The 18,388-nt window shown below is 38.1% G+C and overlaps 1 protein-coding gene across 5 annotated transcripts in view; it reads right to left on the bottom strand.

Annotated features, from left to right (window-relative positions):
• Positions 1–18,388, bottom strand: part of ptprfb (protein tyrosine phosphatase receptor type Fb) — a 151,903-nt gene that overhangs the window by 70,214 nt on the left and 63,301 nt on the right. For 4 of the 5 annotated variants that reach the window (XM_079818542.1, XM_079818544.1, XM_079818543.1 and 1 more), the window contains exons 6-11: positions 13,625–13,735; positions 7,761–8,030; positions 6,244–6,825; positions 5,740–5,873; positions 4,276–4,420; positions 1,562–1,867 (exon numbers count right to left, since the gene is read on the bottom strand). In XM_079818542.1, the coding sequence (XP_079674668.1) occupies positions 1,562–1,867; positions 4,276–4,420; positions 5,740–5,873; positions 6,244–6,825; positions 7,761–8,030; positions 13,625–13,735 (1,548 nt within the window). Of the gene's footprint in view, positions 1–1,561; positions 1,868–4,275; positions 4,421–5,739; positions 5,874–6,243; positions 6,826–7,760; positions 8,031–13,606; positions 13,736–18,388 lie in introns of all 5 variants that reach the window. The other variant, XM_079818541.1, reaches the window with a different exon arrangement.

Raw genomic sequence — 18,388 nt, 5'->3', positions numbered from 1 at the left:
TAAGCTTCTCTCTTTAACCTACACTTCTAAAAACCTTTTCAAAAGCACTCAGGGATTGCCTGAAGTCACACGTGTTATAGCCTGTAACATGTGCGTACATACAGGACACGTAAAACTTGCTGAAGCACAACAGAGTAAGGACAGACAGTGAGCAAGAGTGAGTAACTGCTTTGAGGGCTAATGTCTGTGACTGTATGTCTAGGTCAGGGGTTTTTAAACTTTTTGAGGTTAAGGACCCCAAAATACAACACTTTAGTAAGGAAGATAATAAGCACGATATAATAGCATATACAACATGTTATTTAAATTATTGGCTTTCATTTTATTATTGTACTAAAGACAAAACCGATTATTAAAATAATATTTTTTATGTTGAAAAATATATAAAAAATATATACTACCATTCAACAGTTTGGGGTCTGTAAGATTTAAATACTTTTTTTTTTGTTGAGTCTCTTATGCTCAACAAAGCTGCAATTATTTGATCAAAAACAATGATATTGTGAAATATTATTGCAATTCCTGTGATACAAAGCATCAAAATTGAATTTTCAGCATCATTACTGCACTTACTTCAGTGTCACATGATCCTTCAGAAATCATTCTAATATGACAATTTGCTACTCAAGAAACATTTATTTAATTATATTTAAAAAGTTGTGCTGCTTAATATTTTTGTGTAATCTGTCATACATTTTTCAGGATTCTTTTATAAATAGAAAAGTTCAAAAGAACAACATTTATTTTGTGTTATTAATAGAAATCCTTTGTGAAATTATATATGTCTTTACGGTCACTTTTTATCAATTTAACGTGTCCTTGAATAAAACCCAAACTGTTGAACTGTATGTATAGTTGATCTTCATTCATTATTATAAATATTTTTGAACAAAACTATTTGCATATTTAGCTTGTAATTCCAATTGCTAAAATACATTTTGTAATTGTTTTCCCTCTCAAATTATCCTCGGATTCCCTTGCAGCACTCTGGGGTCCCTGAAACCCAGTTTGAAACCCCCTGGTCTAGACAACCTGGTTAGCTAACAGCTGGACTTTCTGGAAAGCTGTGTCTGTTGTTTGATTAAAGTGTAGAACAATTAGACCATCCTTCAATGATAAGATGACTCTGAGCTATGAACCATGGCTAGTGGTCCACTGATTTTATGGTGCATAAGAGGATGCCTTTATGGAATTGCTCCCTCCTCACTTATTTAGTTGTTCTAATTATACTTAAAATTAAACGCTCCATCTACAGAGTTCAGTCACCGTTACTTTTAGGGAGAAGACTCAGCTTTCAGGTCCAGGTTTGTTCAAGGTTAGAGAATCTGACTTAAGATCTGTCCATACCACACCATTTAATTAGAAAAGTTTGACAAGCAAGGAAGTCACAAACAGACTGTGGAATCTAAAGCAAATGTCACTGATGACTCTGAATAGGAATAATTGTTAGCCAGGCTTAAAAGAAGGTAAACAAATTTGTCAAACAAAAACAGAACAGAAAGATAGCAGCCACCAGTAGCCCAGCATTAGTAGTTGTCCATATAAAAGACTTCAGACCTACCGTCCTCATTGGTACGTATACGCACAGCTGTGCTCTCTGGGCCAGGGCCCACATCAGTGTGCGCTCTCACCCACACCTGATACTCCGTCCACTTCTCCAGCCCATCCAGCACATAGCTGGAAGCATCCGCACCGATGTCCTTCACCTCATGGCGCTCAGAGTCTTCACTGTTCACCGCCTGGTAGCTGACTGTGTAGCGCACGATAGCGCCGTGGCGACTAGCGGCAGGCGGCGCCACCCAACTCACCTTGATGCTGGTGGAGCTCAGACTGAGCAGGTGCACATCTTGAGGGGGGGCTGAGGGGGCTGCAGGTGGGGGCAAGGCAATGGGGAGGGCATCAAGCAAAATTAAACAACTCAAAACAAGCTCGCTTCTGGACTGCGAGGTTGGCACAATAACTGAGGACATCTTAATATCAAATTAGAACTATAAACTGATTGTGTGTTTTCAAAGCCATTTAGGTTTTAAAGTTGAGATCAAGGGACCAAATTGTAGTATTTTTTTCTTTTCTTTTTTCTCACTTTGCTTTGATTTCATAAGCGGAAATCTGCAAATGGTGCTACGCCACAGCCAGGGTGGTATATTAACTCACCACCACCGACTGTGGCTGGCGAATGTCAAATTTTACTAGCCACTCACTTTTTATAGATAACATAGTATGGAAACATTATATCCTGATATATATATATTTTTTTACCTTTTGTAGTTTGTGTATGCTCTAAGGTTACTGTCCTATGTCTTTTTGAAAATACTAAAATAATATTATATATATATTTCACAATATTACTGTTTTTACTGTATTATTGATCAAATGGTAACACTTTACAATAAGGTTCATTAGTTAACATTCATTAACTACATTAGTTAACATGAACTAATAATGAACTGCACTTGTCAAGCATTTATTTATCTTTGTTAATGTTAATTTCGACATTTACTATGGCATTATTCAAATCTTGTTAACATTAGTTAATGCAATGTGAACTAACAAACCAGGAACACCTGTATTTATATTAACTAACGTTAACAAAGATTAACTAATGCTGAACAGAGGTGTTGTTCATGGTTAGTTCATGTTAAATAATGCAATAACTAATGTTAACTAATACAACCTTATTGTAAAGTGTTACCGATCAAATAAATGCAGCATGTGTGAACATAAGAGACTTTTTTCAAACTTTTTAAATATCTTACAGATCCCAAATTTTTGAATGGTAGTGTGTATAACAGCCAATCAAATGCACCTAACCAGCAAGAGTGTGCTGTTATTACAATACAATCTAAAACTGACCTGCAATTGTGAAAAATACTCTCATTTTGCTGGTGGCGTATGTTAATTTTGCACTCTGGTCTAAGTGATCAGTAAGTCGCAGCCGTTTACTGTCTTTCTCTGTTTGGGTGTTGACAGGCAGGCGAAAGGCCATCGGTTTGTGTTTTAACAGGCGTTCACACATTCTCAGTCTGCCTATTGGCTGGGAGACAACAGCCCCCCGTTTGTCAGAGATCCAAGTGTCAGTGAGTGTGGCAGCTGACGCGTCCGAGAGCGTACTCGACCATCCTGCCTACGCTAAAGCATGCTGCTAGCATCTTTTGGCAGGCTCTGTGCCACTTCTGAGTGTCTGAGATAAGCGCAGCACCAGCACGGCATATTTAATTAAGTCTGTGACGGATAGAGATCAGGTGAGCTACCAAATTAAATGTTCTTGTTCAACACAACACAGTCCAGAGGCATAAAAAAAATCACTACAACAGCACAACAACAATTTACAATGATCGAAAAAGCTAAAGGGCATCTGTTCATGCATCTCTAGAGCATATGATAAACATAAATGCGTAATAAAAAACAAAACAATAAGTAACTAAGGAAGGAAGGAGAGATGGCTGAGAGGAAGAAGAATGTACGTTGGGATATTTTAACATGCTTGCATTTTTTTGTTAACAACCAGAGCAGAAACCAGGAGAGGCAGTTTGGTGATGTCACACCGTTCTTGGCGCCCACGGTGGGATTGAGTGTGAGGCGTCTCTCATCAGGCGGTCCTTAATCTGAAAACAGTGGGAGAGCCACTACAAACGCCTGATGCTGCAGTAGGTGACAAAAATACTGCAGCTGTAGCTGAACATGTTGACAGATTGTTGTTTTTTTGTTTTTTTCCGGGGGTCCTGATAAAAAAAAAAAAAACTCAAGAGATCAAAGGGTCTTTTTGAGTCCTGGAGGAGGTGATAGACAGGTCTCTAGGAGAACATGTGGCTGTGAGAGACTCAAGGGGAAAGGGATTACTTTGATATGACTGTAAATCTTGTAATATATACTCTCTGAATATTGTCTTTTGATATGTGGGTGCAAGTTAGAAATGTTGGGTTATACGCAAGCAGAGGTGAGAGTCAGCGTTAAATTTAGCACAAATGTAGTGTTTCATCTCCTTTTCTCAAGCAGGCTTCACTGCTCTGGCTTTTAACATTGCAGCAATAACAAATCACATTAATAGCCTATAAGCCAAAATAATGATGACAAAGGCACAAGCAGACACCAAACGTACCTTTTGCCCTTGTCAATGAATAAAGGTATTCCCTGGCTTAGAGGTGTAAGATAATTAATTGTGGAGACTGTAGACAAAGGCTTGAGAAAGGAGGGGAAAAGAGGTCCTCTGGTTTGCCCATAGGGACAAGTTTAGGTTAGTTCATGAGATAAAGACAATAATAAGAGGGCACTCACTGGACTGGGCGGTCTTGGCTTCGATGGGCTGAGTGAAGACCCCTAGCCCCATTTCAGAGCGGGCCGCCAGGGAGAATTTATACAGAGTGTCCGGCTTCAGACCTTCAACAGCGTATGAGCCGGCAGGGTCGAAGGTGACGTGGATCTGAAGAGGAAACATAAAAAACACTTTCAATATATGTCTGTTTTTTAAATGCACGTTATTGCAATTAATCCATCTTCTCCAATCAGTGAGAGGAGCCACAGGAATTAATTTAGTTTCGCCTGTATATGTTTTTTTGACTCTCAAAGTAACGGTAGCCATTGATTTTCATTATATGAAATCACCAAGGACTACAGTTTCAGCTAAAAATCTTCTATACTGTTCAACTGAAGAAAGAAAGACACCTACATCTTGGGTGGCCTGAGGGTGAGTAAATTGGCTTCAAATTTTCATTTTTGGGTGAACTATCCCTTGCATTCAGCTCTGCCTCCATCCAATTAACATACGATGAGCAGAAACTGAGTTCCCCAAACTACCGTTTTTTTTCTTTTTCACTTATTAGTACGCCATAATATGAAATATCTTTCGCTACTTCTGTTTCATTGTGACTTTAACACATTCATTCTGAGGTTGTGGGATGTATTGTGAGGTGGGTTTAGAAGACTTAGTCATCAAATCCAATTCACTTTCAAACATTTAATCTACTGCATTAATGATAAACGCAAGAACTCCGTCCTCTTCTCCTTGTATGGTGTTAAGCACACCAACTGGAGGCCACTTATGCGTGTTGCATGCGTGAACCAGATCCAATTACGGGAAGAGAGAGATTTTGAGTGATGAACTCAAATTAAATGTTTTCATAAAGTGTGAATTTTTCATTGTTCAACAAAAAGTGAAAACTGACAGAGCAAATGCAGTTATGAATATTATTTTGTGTCATTATTCATCAGTTCTTTTTTAGCATAACAGCTAATATTGTAGGCACCTATTTTATCCTCATTTGGAAGTATCAGCTAAATGAATAAATCGACATTTTACACACACACACTCACACATATATATATATATTTATTTATTTATTTATTTTATTATAAGATTATGGGGTTAAAGTTGTTCACTAAAAACATGTATTCACCATTTTAGCATACAGACACACTGATGGCTATAATGATGAGAGTGTGCATAACACATCTGATCTTAATGTGGATGAACTGACATCAAGAAAACAGATTCATTCTGGCATCAGTAAGAAATACTGTCAAGCGCTGAGCATTGATAAGTCCATTCTGTTTTTGAAGCCAAAAGCACAATCTAATTCTATCAACTGACTGCAGACTTTTGCCTGCAGTCATTTTGTGAAATGTCAATTTTGGCTATCTTTCATTGGTATCCTTGGCCCAGAGGAACAGCTGTACATGATCAATATCTGGTTTGCTTGTAATTCTGAAAAAATCGGGAAAGAACAAGCACTGGCGTGATACCTTGTTCTCTGAGTCAGCCTCCCAATATAGTAGCTCATATTTGATAATGGGGTCCTGGACCGGCCACAGCCAACTTAGCTGGATCCGTGTATCCAGCTCCGCCTCAGCCTCAAAGCTGGATGGCTGAGCAGGAACTTGAAATCAAACAGACACAGACATGTTAGCGACAACAGATGCAAGTATTTTCATGATACTGACATGAAATAACACATGCAAAGTAGGGCTGGGTATTGATACACATTTCCAGATTCAATTAGACTCCAATTGAATTAAATTCTTAGTACATTCAAGTTACTATGACAATTTTGCTTGTAAAATAAATGCTTAGCTATTTCTGTAAATTATACAACTACACTGGTTCTATAAGATTAGATTCATTAAAAATAATTGGTTGATGTGAGTCACTGTTCATGCAATATGTTATTGCATGCGACATCATGATTGATTTTTACCCAGCCCTATGTAAAAGTACAGACGCATTATTCACTATCCTCAAAAATTCACCTCCTTGCTGTGTCTTGACCTGCAACACATCAGATGGGGGTCCATCCCCTACAGATGTGAAGCCCAGCACACGTAGGCTATAGGTAATGTCGGTGGTCAGGCTTGAGATTGTTGTGAGACGGCTGTCATCTGTGTTGTGTTTCTGCCAGGCGCTGAGAGGAGCGTCCAGGTCGGATGTGTAGTAGATTCGATAGCCTCTAATCTGACCATTAGGTTCCTCTGGCGGTTCCCATTGCACCAACATGGTGCTGGCGCTCAGCATACGTGCCTGGACGTGAAGTGGTGGGGAGGAGGGCGCCTGCTCGCCTGTCCGTGTCTCAACCGGGTCACTGGGTGGCCCACGGCCGATGTTGTTGACCGCCATCACACGGAACTCATACTCAGAATAAGGGCTGAGACCACCAATGCTGTAACGTGTGGTGGCAACACCATCCACTTCTTGGAAGTTGGTGTCAGAGGTCTTGGCCCGGTACTGGATAATGTAGTAAGACACAGGTTCAGGGTTTCCAGAGTCCCATGTTAGGGTAACGCTTGTAGCTGTGGTTTCCGTCACAATGAGAGACGTAGGAGGCTTTGGGAGAGCTGAGGAGTAGACAATAAGAAAGGAAATGAAATGGATGACAGTTTATGTAGGCTAAGCTGCCTACACGGTACACTCCTAAAATAGAGAAAGACATGCAATGTAAGACGGCGAGAGAAAGAAGAAAGGCTTGCATTCTGGTGATTCACATAAAGGCAAACCGTGCTGCCTCATCATTGTGTCTTTAAGATTTGTGGCTGGACTCCAGATAAATGTCGGTGACATTCTCCAAGTCCATATTGATTGGTGAAGTGCAAAGTGCAATCAATAGAGGCAGCCACGATGACGAGGACCGAAGTCTGGCAGGGCTTGGCGTTGTCTGGTGGGACCAGCCGCACTGATACAGCTCCAGACATCTGGTCTGGGTAAACACATGCTCAGAATAATCTAAAGCCTTTCATTTTCTCAGAGCCCACAGTAAAAATGCGGGAAGTCCCTAAAGCTCAGTCAACACAGAGCAAGTGTCCATGTTTTTTCTTTGTGTGTATTTGCCAGGCGTACCAAACAGCTGGTCAGAACCTTGGGGTTGCAGTTAGAAAATAACTTTTTCTGTTCTCTGACAACCTATTCAGAGTCTTGGGTAAAATAACAGTGTCTACAGAATCCTTAAACCTAAGAAAATCTACAAAATGGACCTTATTTACATTCTTAATACATATTCTTGGTCTAAAGCCGAAAGTGCACTTCCCTTGACTGCGTTCTGCTCCGGACTGAGAACAGTCCAATTGACATAATTTTCATCATCAGCACAGTCCGTTGATGTACCGGCTCACATCAATGGAGTGTACTTTTAATGGCTTGCACGCTCAAGATGCAGGTAGGAGCAGAATGTGGAAAATGAAGCATACCTGGGCTATTCCAGCAAAAGTTTCTTTCAAAAGAATGAATATTTTTGTTTAGCTCACAAGTGGAGAGAGCGGTCATTCGAGGATCTTACCTTTGACAGAAACTTGTGCGGTTGCCTCGATCATACCGAGGGACGAGATGGCTACGCAGGTGTAGTTGGTCGACTGACGGATGTTGTTGAGCTCCAGGACATTGCGCCCCACAGGCATCTCCTCATCCTTGGTGAGCTCCATCTCACCAGCCATCCATTTGACGTAGGGCATGGGGGCACCTACTGCCACACAAGTGAGGTTGACACTGCCCCCTGGCATAACCTCGTGATTGGTAGGTGGGATGGAGAAACGGGGCGGCACTCGTCGTACTACCGGAACGAAGAAGAAAATGTGGTGTGAGGTTAAGTATGTGCAATATTGTAGTCCTTTTGTCAACGTTTTATATATATATATATATATATATAAAAAAAAAAAAACATACACAGGGAATTCTACTGTGATTACTATGTCTCTAGTGTAAATACTAGGACTATGTCACTAACATGAACAAACTAACATGAAGTCGAGCTGACAGGTCAAACAAATTCTCTTCAAAGGCCGGGTTGCCACTTTTTCCATTTGTTAAAGCCTGAAGCTTAACAACTGGAGGCAGGAAGTCAATACTGTGGCTCACACATATGTGCAGAAGAGGGCGATAAACCAATACGTGCCGGGGGAAGGGCGAAGAAGGCATCATAATGGTATTTCTTATAGAGTGAGACATTAAAATTCATGCCAAAGGGGAGCTTTATTGAATTGTGGATTTGAAGAAAAAATGCCTGGCTGAGGCATTACAGGGATGTAGAGTTTTCTCTGTCAGTTTATCGCCTGGTGGCACTGAGACCCTGGTCTGTTGTTGCTCAGTCCTGCCTGGATTCGGGAACCTGTCTGAGACCTTGTGGGAGACGCATTGTTCACAGGGCTCTCTTTGTGAGCCTCTGATATGCAGATAAACCTGACATTAAAAGAGGTTCCCATGGAGACGAAAAAGAGCCGGCTGACACTGTGCTGAGATGGGGAGGAGAGAGATGAACTATCAATGCGGGGCTGAACGGAATTCAAACCAGCCTTGACATAAACTGACTCGACTGCATGAGGCCAAGCTCTTGGTGCATGAGGAACTAATCCATGAGGATCAGCATGACAAAACACCAACACTTTTAAAGGTATTCTGTTATCAATGCAAACACTAGAATGCATTTCACACTCTATCGTGTAGTGCTCAGAATCATAGCTGGTGGTACGATGGCGGTAGATACTAATGCAAGAAGCACAAACTGGAGATACTTTTCTCTCCTATTCTCCCAAAATAGGAGTATAAAACCACAGCACATTAAACAGACTCTTCCAATTTGTGTTAATGACCCACTGCCTCATGTCTGTCTATGGAGAAATGGCACAGGCAATAATTGGTTTTTGCACAGGTCCTCCTGAAATTGGATTCTCGACTATGTTCTCTCATTTTATTTTCAGATAGACACTGCGACCAAGCTTGTTATTTTCCTCATTACGTTTGCATTGTAAAGGCAAAACGATAGACTCTTGAGCATTTTTTCTTTGAATTAGGCTATGTAAAATTCAAAGTACTTCAAGTCCGCTGTTTCAAAGAAATTACAGTAGCAGTAGCATGTCTAAGAAATACAAATATTCGCTTTATTGATTTCCCTGAAAATCTGAGATACTGACAAACCATGACTATGGAAATGGACATACGATGACGATGATTTGTAGGATAAGAATGGAAATCGGTTGTGGGTAATACAGCAGAAGTGTATTTCTATTCAAATAAACACTGACGATTTTTCTATTTTAATATTTCAGGTAACAGGGAGCAGGGTAACAGGTCTTTATCATGAGCCAAACCATACGTGCATTGTGGGATAAAACAGAACTCTGGATAAAATAGACACTTAAACCTGACAAAAAAGAGAAATTGAATTAAATATAATTATAGATGATTGTTTGTAAAAAAAAAAATGTACAGATTAAAACTAGTTTGGACTAATTAACAATGAATTGCCATCCCTTTTAGTCCAGGCTCATGCAAGTCACCTGACACAACACATTCAGCCTGATAACATAGGTGAGGGGCGGCATAGCAGAGGGAGTGGGATTGATAACAAGGGTCTCTGATTAAAGAGGGATCCAGATTGAGGTCTGCAAGAAGCGGTTAAGAGTGAAAAGAACCAACCTCCTCGAGGGTCTAAGTGATGAGGTGAGAGTTTGACCAGGTGATATGATGGAGATGAAATTGAAAGACAGAGACAAATGTGAGACAAGAGAACAGGAAAAGACATTTGCATAATTTCATGGCGGTTAGAAAATGCAAATGGTAAAACTGAATAAAGACAGAGACACACACTTGAGTTAGATTTGTATATACTGTACCATATATTATACTATAGGTTTACAATGTTAAAAGGTAAATATGGGCCTATTATAAGATAAATGTAAAAGAAATTCAAGCAATTTATCATTGCATGCCTATAGAGAACACAAGCACATTGATAAAGGATAACTGTAGACATTAATTTAAGGGAGTAAGTTCGGTTATAAAAAGTGGTTGTCCCTCTCGTTAATAACTTTGCGTGTAACTATATTTAACACAAGACTGACAACCATATCCTGCTGCTGAATGTGGTCAAAGAAATTACTCAATTTTAATACACTACCATTTAAAAGTTTGGGGTCAGTACATTTTTCAACAAAAAATAAATTGATACTTTTATTCAGCAAGGATTCATTAAATTGATCAAAAGTGACAGTAAAGACATTGATAAAGATTTCTATTTCAAATAAGTCGAGAAATGTTTCTTGAGCACCAAATCAGCACTTTAGAATGGTTTCTGAAGGATCATGTGGCTGCTGAAAATTCAAAAATAATAAAAATAATCAAGAAAACATTACATTTAATATATATATTAAAATAGAAAACAGTTAAATTGGAATCAAATTTCATAATATTACTGTTTTTACTATATTTTTTTACATTAAAAAATCTTACTGACACCAAACTTATTTTAATCTTTTCTATATGGAACATATACTAAAAAATAAAATAAAACAAAACAGCTAATTGTGAGATAAACTTTCCAATAAGAAATTCCATCACATTATGGTATAATTTCAGAGTGACATATAAAGTCGTTTTTGTGAGATATAAAGACAATATGCAAGAATTTGTGCAATAGTGAAATATTAAGTTATTGTAACAAGTAACTTTTTTATACATGTTTGTAACAGACTTCCACAAAAACAGTCCAACAATGGGAACAGCACAGGATGACCGACATATTAATATTTTCCTGACATGTTAGAGGAGTAACATTACTGCCATTTTATACAGACAATTCAGAGTGATTGAACATTATCTGACAGCTGTCTCTGTACATGTGCATGTGAGCATACAGTACATAAGCCATATCTCCAGTGAGGCAGAGAAGGCCACTGAGATCATCTAAAAAAGCATTGGGCCATATTCTGCAATAAACTGACACATGAAAGATGATGATGTTAGTTAAAGGCCTTATAGGACTGCCAATGTAACACTACATTACAATGACGTGCATTAGTGATATTAAAATGTATCTTCTTTAAATATTGAACAAAGTTAAGCGGACTCATTCACACAAGATATAATAAACAGACAGACGGGCATGAAGTGTGCGCCCACTTCACTCTATTTGATTTGTTGTTAGTTTCAGGAGCAGAGGAAAGAGTGCCGACAGTGGTTGACAACTTTTCACTATGGAATAAGTGGCTGACAAATGAGCATTCACATATACAGCCAGTATACATGACTGTGATTCTCCCAGATGATATAGTCCTCTGTCAGACAGATGGACGGAGCGGGAGAATGAGAGAGAGAGAGACAGTCATAGAACATTTAGACAGCTCCCAGAAAAGTGCTGAGGACCAGGAAAAGAGAAGCAGCTATTGAATACATAGATCCACTGACAGGTCGGCAGTCTTAGACACCCAACTCATCTAGCGTGAGCAGATAAATGTGCGGGGACGGGAGGCTGAGGAATGGTAGCGGGACGCTGTGCTGAATGCCCTTGAAGAGAAAAGCATGATTAGCTGTTTTACAGAGACGCTTTGAAAAACAAGCACCCACACCCAAGCTGTGATGGACAGATGGATAAAGGCGACCCATTATGCACCTGTCAACTCTGAGGAAGTTAGTTGTTGGTATAGCTCCAGAAGTTCCTGTTTTTGTTATCATTATTTTGGCTGTGCACGTTATGTTGCTTTGTAGTGAAATGTGAGGTTATGTAGACGGATTAAGAAATTATAAATATTCATTCAACTCCATGGGTGATTCTCAAAAAACTGTCAAGAACGAGTGTAGCTCATATTTCACCTCAAAATCAAAAAGAAAATATAAAAATTACATTTTGTATTAAGAAAATGAAGCTTATTTTTAGGAATTTGAATTATGAAAAAATTTCATAAATTAGGCACAAATCAAATGTCAATATACTATAAATAATGTATATACTATAAAAAATATATGTTTAAATTAGTATTTATAAGCAGTAATTCATAAAGACAATATATACATTTAAATGCAAAGTATTTAAATAAAGTAGTATTTAATAAATAAAAAGGACAATATACAATTTTAACAACAGAAGTATTATACATTTTAAAGTTAATATTTAATAAATAATTTAAAATATCATCAAAGACGATCTATTGTTTAATTGGCTAATTATTTATATTTCACATGACATTTTTGGTAGCGCATTACATTTAGGCTGATTTAAATAAAGTAAAAATGAGAATCTAATCACTGAGAATAATGAAAAAAATAAACATCTGAATGCATAACAGTAATGAGAACTAATCATACAATTTTTTATTTATTATAAAAAATTATGTCAAAATGCAAAACATCGAAGGGGTTTTTATGCATTTTGGCTTTTTAAAAACAGGTTTCAAAGTGCAAGTAAAAAAAAAAATACCATTATCGTTTCATGTAAACTACAAAAACGCGAATTTGTGGAAACGGCGATGCCATGCGCATGCATATAACGTGTTCAGTCTATAGGCGCATAGTGTTTCTTTACAAAGTGAATGCAAAATACAACGTTTTTATTTGTTTTTGCAGATCCGTGTGAACAGTTCTTGTTTTGACAACGTTGTCGTCTGTACGTGGAAAACACAAAGGAAAACCTTTTCCATTTTTAGTACATCGCTGTCGTGTAAACACACCCTTAATGTTCCTAAAAACAGGCTTCCTTTTAATGCAAAATACAATTTAACCCCTTAATACTCAATGTTTTAGATGCCACTCATAGCAACCTCTTGTGATTAAGTCGTACGATGACGTCTGCAGTTTAATACCATTGTATGAAACATTTTTTGGCCGTTTGTTTGACAGGAAGCATGAGAAGGCTTAGTCTTCACTTCTTGCGTGACAATAACTGGGTGGCACTATAACGTCACTAGCTGGAGGCCATACTGGCAGCCTGCCATAAGCTCCCTGTTATTACCTGCATGGAAAGAGCTGAAGGGGTTGACACTCATAACAACAGCACTCCCAGAGTTCTGTTTCACAGACAATGCCTCCAACACCATTATACCTTTAAATCCACATATTAATACTGCAGGTGTCCTCCGAGGCACTAACCTTTGGTTAACCCTTTTTGTCTTTTGCTCTCATAACAAATACTTTTGAGAAATATGCATGTTTACCTGTGCTTCAGTTGCTATGAAATCAAAACAGTAGGGAACGTTTTTGTTTTTTTCCCGGCACAATTTGGTCAACAACTTTTAGTTTATCTTGGCTCCGAAACGTCAGACAAAGTTCAACACATGTGGAAGTCAAAACAAAATTGCAACATGGTCAAAATAAAGGTGTGAAGCATTGTTGAGGAAGTTGTTTTGATAGGGGCGGCACCTGGAGCGCGTTTCTTACCTCGCACGTAGAGATTAGCGGGAGCGGAGTAGCGCGTCCCGGCGCTGTTCGTAGCTACACATTCGTACTTGCCCTGGTCTGATTCCTCGCTGTTTTCAATCTGCAGAGCCCCTGAAGAAGAAAAAACAAGGGTAAAAGTCACCTCTTTGATTTATGAACACGATTATGAATCCCCTGACGCAACTTTCCCCAACAAACCACAAACTTCCACAGCAAACAATCAGTAAACACTCCCTGTTTAAATGTCAGACCTGTTCCACTGTGTATATACTTTATTGGCTGAGAATGCTGCCTAAGACATATGCATAAAGCTGATTTTGCAGGTTGAGTAAGTCTACAACTCAACATATTTGCCTTTCACTGTCATTAGAAAACGCTTTTGGGATATTAATGTCATTGACTCAGAGCCAATTACACTACAGCACATGAGTTTATTACTGCGGTGGCATATTTATACCCACCAAAAAGAACAAAACATCAATACCACACAAAACTACGCAGTCTGTCTGGTCACTATAGATAAGAACTGTGCTTCATAAGGTCACACGAGGATAATATTCAATTAGTCTTTAACACATACACTGCTGGTCAAAAGTTTAAAATAATTAAGATTTTTTTTATGTTTTTGAAAGAAGTCAAAATGCTCCCAGGCTGCATTTATTTGATCAAAAATACTGTAAAAACAGTAATATTATGAAATTTAATTTCATTTGAAATAAACTTTTCTATTTGTGAATTTTCAGCATCATTACCTCAGTCTTCAGGATCACATGATCCTTCAGAAATCATTCGAACTGATTTACTGCCCAATAAACATTTCTTATTATTATCAAAGTTGAACACAGTAATATTTCTGAGGAAACAGTGATACACTATCAAAAAAAAGAGGAAAGTAATACTTTTATTCAGCAAGGATGCATTACATTAATCAAAAGTGACAGTAAAGATAATTATAATGTTACATTTTAATGTTAACATTTCAAATAATGCTGCTATTTTGGCATTTCTATTAATCAACGAATACTGAAAAAAGCAAGGTTTCCACAAGAAATATTAAGCAGCAAAACCTGTTTTCAACATTGATAACAAGAACCTTTAATAAAAATCCTATACAAATCCAATAAAATTGATAAAAGTTCAACTTTGCCATCACAGAGAAACATTACATTTTAAAATATATTAAAATAGAAAATAGTTCTTTAAAATTGTAAAAATATTTGAAAATATGACTGTTTTTACTGCATTTTTGATTCAATAATACAGCCTTGGTGAACATAAGAGACTCAACAAAAACATTTTAAAAATCTTGTTCCACACTTTTGACCACTAGTGCGTTTAATTCATTTATTTAAGATATCACTTCAGTACACAAAAGGAGGCAAATCTCAACAATGTGAAACAACATTAAATGCAGCAGATACTTTAGACCTACCCATTTCGACATGGGCAGGAACATCAAACCGAAAATCAATCCGGGTGTCCAAACCACAGATACAGCGTTTGCTTCGACAAGGCTCTGCCAAGCTCTTAATCTAGCAAAAGCACACATATTTACCTCTGGCAGTGGTGTACCACCACAGCATAGGTTATCACCTGCTGTTTACCCCCGACTACTTCCCAGCATCCCAGTGCGGCAGGGAAGAAATAACATGCACCGCTAACCTTGCCCAATCTCCAAGTTCAAGGAAAACTGATTGGTGGTGTTTCCTACACTGACAAGCAGCAAATTACTAATCAATTCGGAGATTGCTCAGCGCTGATTGCCATCACCCCTCAGTCCTGACAACACATCTGATTGATGGTGCCATATTGTAAAGTAAAGGGACCACAATAAAGAAAAACAATACAAAATCCCATCTAAATCAAAGGAGGAAAGTGAAAAATCACTACTTTTTAATTTTTATTTATTTATTTTAAAGCATGCATTCAACATCTTTGACAGTTACAGACAATAATGCATAATCTTTTTTAACCATCAATGTTTGGTATGACATGATACAGTATGTCAAAGGAACAGATCTCCCCAAAATGAAAATTCTGTCATCATTTAGGTTGAGAAAATGATGACAGAATTTTCATTTCTGGGAGAACTATCCCTTTAACACTTTTAATTTCAACCGGAGATGAAGTACGCCACGGAGACATGCATTTTCAAAACAAATAAATGCACTGTGGGACAAACTGTGTGTCTTGATGAGGGCATGAAATTGTAATGAAGAGGATACATGTCCCTCATTGATAAAGGAGACACAAAACAATATGAGTTGAGTGAGATGAATTGGACACAAAGACCTGCTGTTGCGAGCGTGATGAATTAAACGTCACACCCACGAACACTGCGATTTCAGCTAGTAGAAATCAGCAACCACTCGGGAACATGAGGCAGCATCAGCTTTTTTCTCCCCTAGCGAGCCAGACGTATTTCCTGATTCAAAACCTGAGGTGAGGTGAGCTGGCGTGCTACAACAGTCATCGGTAACAAACAGACCTTTGTTATGTGCAGTACACTTTTCCTCTTCGACTTCGTTTTGCAGTCAAACTCCAGGGGTCCTCAGACCACTAACCGACTGAGTGAAGTAAGGTAATGGCAGTTTTGTCAAGTACTCGTCTCTAGCAAGTGTGTTTCTGAAATCCATGTTTCATTCAGAACTGAGAGCGACTGTGTGTGTGATTGATCGAACGCTCCATCTTAACAATCAGGGCCGTGCCCTCATTTCCCATACATACTCATTTTAGCATAAGTAGTATGCAAATTCAATCATTTCAATTTCATCACAGCCCAACTGGAATGTGAGAGAGACACTCTGCAGATTCTAAAGACGGCCTTCAGTCTGAAAACCAAACTCATAGCATAACTTTAATAAGACTCTGGACTCTGTCATCCTTTACTGACCCCCATGTCATTCCAAACCTGTATGAATTTCTTTCTTCTGTGGAACACAAAATAAGATATTTTGAAAAATGTCCTGAACAAATTTCTATGCATTCATTTTTACTGCATGTAAAAATGGCAACCAATACATTCTTCAAAATCTCAGGTTCCACTGATTTGGCGCGACATGAGGGTTTGTAAATGATCACAGAATGTTTTATGACTTATTACTATGCTTTTTCTTGGTAAATGAACACGCTCCAAAATAATGCACTCTTTTTACACTACTGTTCAAAAATTGGAAGTCAGCTAGATGTCTTTAAAGGAAGGCTGCATTTATATGATCAAAATACAATAGAAAGCATTAATATTGTGAAGTTTTCTATGTCTATCTGTCTTTACGTGATCCTTCAGAAATCATTCTTATATGCTGGTTTGCTGCTCTAGAAACATTTATTTTATTATCAATGTTGAAAGTTTTGCTGAATATTTTTGTGGAAACCTTGATACATATTTCCCCAGGATTCTTTGATGAATAGAAAAATCAGCATTTATTTGAAATAGAAATGTTTTGTAACATTACAAATGGCTTTACTGTCACTTTTGATCAATTGAATGCATCCTTAATAAAATGAATAATTTCTTTCAAAAACATCTCACTGATCCGACCTTTTGAACAGTAGTGTATTTCTGTTATACTGCTTGAATACAGACATCAGAACGCAGACAGGTTGAATGCTGGGACAAAGGTTGAATATGTACTGAACAAGCAGGAAATGACAACGTGGTGATGAGATGGGTAATGGAGGAGACGTTTCATGAGACACATTCCAGCTGTCTTACCTCGTATCGGCGAGCCCCCTAGGTGAAGTAAATTGAATGCAAACAAGATTGAAGAGAAGTGTTAGTAGACGAGAGAGATAGACAAAGAGAGATAAGGAAAACAAAAGGGAGGGAATCAAATGAAAGTAAGCTTAATTAAACAGAAAGGAATCAAGTTGAGCCAGGCGACTGCTCTCCGCGGATTAGTTGAATGTTGGCTGTCTGGTGCAATGGAATTAACTCAGAAAAAAAGAAAAATCAGAGGGCAAATTTTCTTTGTGGTAAAATTCTGAGATTTAGGTGCCTGCCAAACCTGATGCTTTAAGGAACATTTGCAGAGCTTAGGGATACAACGTGTACTCAGGTTATTTTTGTTCACAGCACTGTTCAGAAAATCACAGACCATGGCAGGTTAAGGCGACAAGTTTGCTGTGAGAATAGCAGAAACAGCTAGCAACAATTCTGTACATGTGAATTTAAGTCAACATGAAATGTCATTCAACTCATTTTACTTCCATAACTGAAGTATTTCAGAGTGCATATTCAGTATTTACCTGACATATGGCATTTAATTACCTATGTTATTTAATTACATACGTTTTTTTAATTAGAAAAGCTAAAGTCTTGCTAACTACAATAATAGCCTAAAACAATACATAAATAGCTACTGGGCTATTAGCAAACACAGTGGTATACTGCTATGAATAGGAGAAACTGCCATGAGCGATATGGGGGATCTGAGTTTGGCATGCAATTTTTAAGGCAAGCAGTTTGGCGAGCTTTTCAAGCCAAAAAGTGTTCTTGCATGCCTGCCTTCAATAGTCTTGAGATGTTCCAAATATGGCCAACCAAGTGAACTCATTTTCCTTGAAGGGACTTTGCTATTGGTTGACACTGGTTAAATGAACTGTTCGTGCAGCCTATACGTGAAGTCAGTCGAAAAGCTATAAATCATACACCTAAGAAAGTAAACAGAGTTCAATTTGATTTCATGTTGACAAACTATCGGTCAAATCACAAGGTAAGGCTACTTCGCTATTACCAGTGTCTATCAAAAACCACTTATCTAC

This window comes from Gobio gobio, assembly GCF_949357685.1.
Source record: "Gobio gobio genome assembly, chromosome: 6".
Taxonomy (NCBI): domain Eukaryota; kingdom Metazoa; phylum Chordata; class Actinopteri; order Cypriniformes; family Gobionidae; genus Gobio; species Gobio gobio.
The sequence above is the reverse complement of the archived record's forward strand: the minus strand, read 5'-3'. Positions and strand labels throughout refer to the sequence as shown.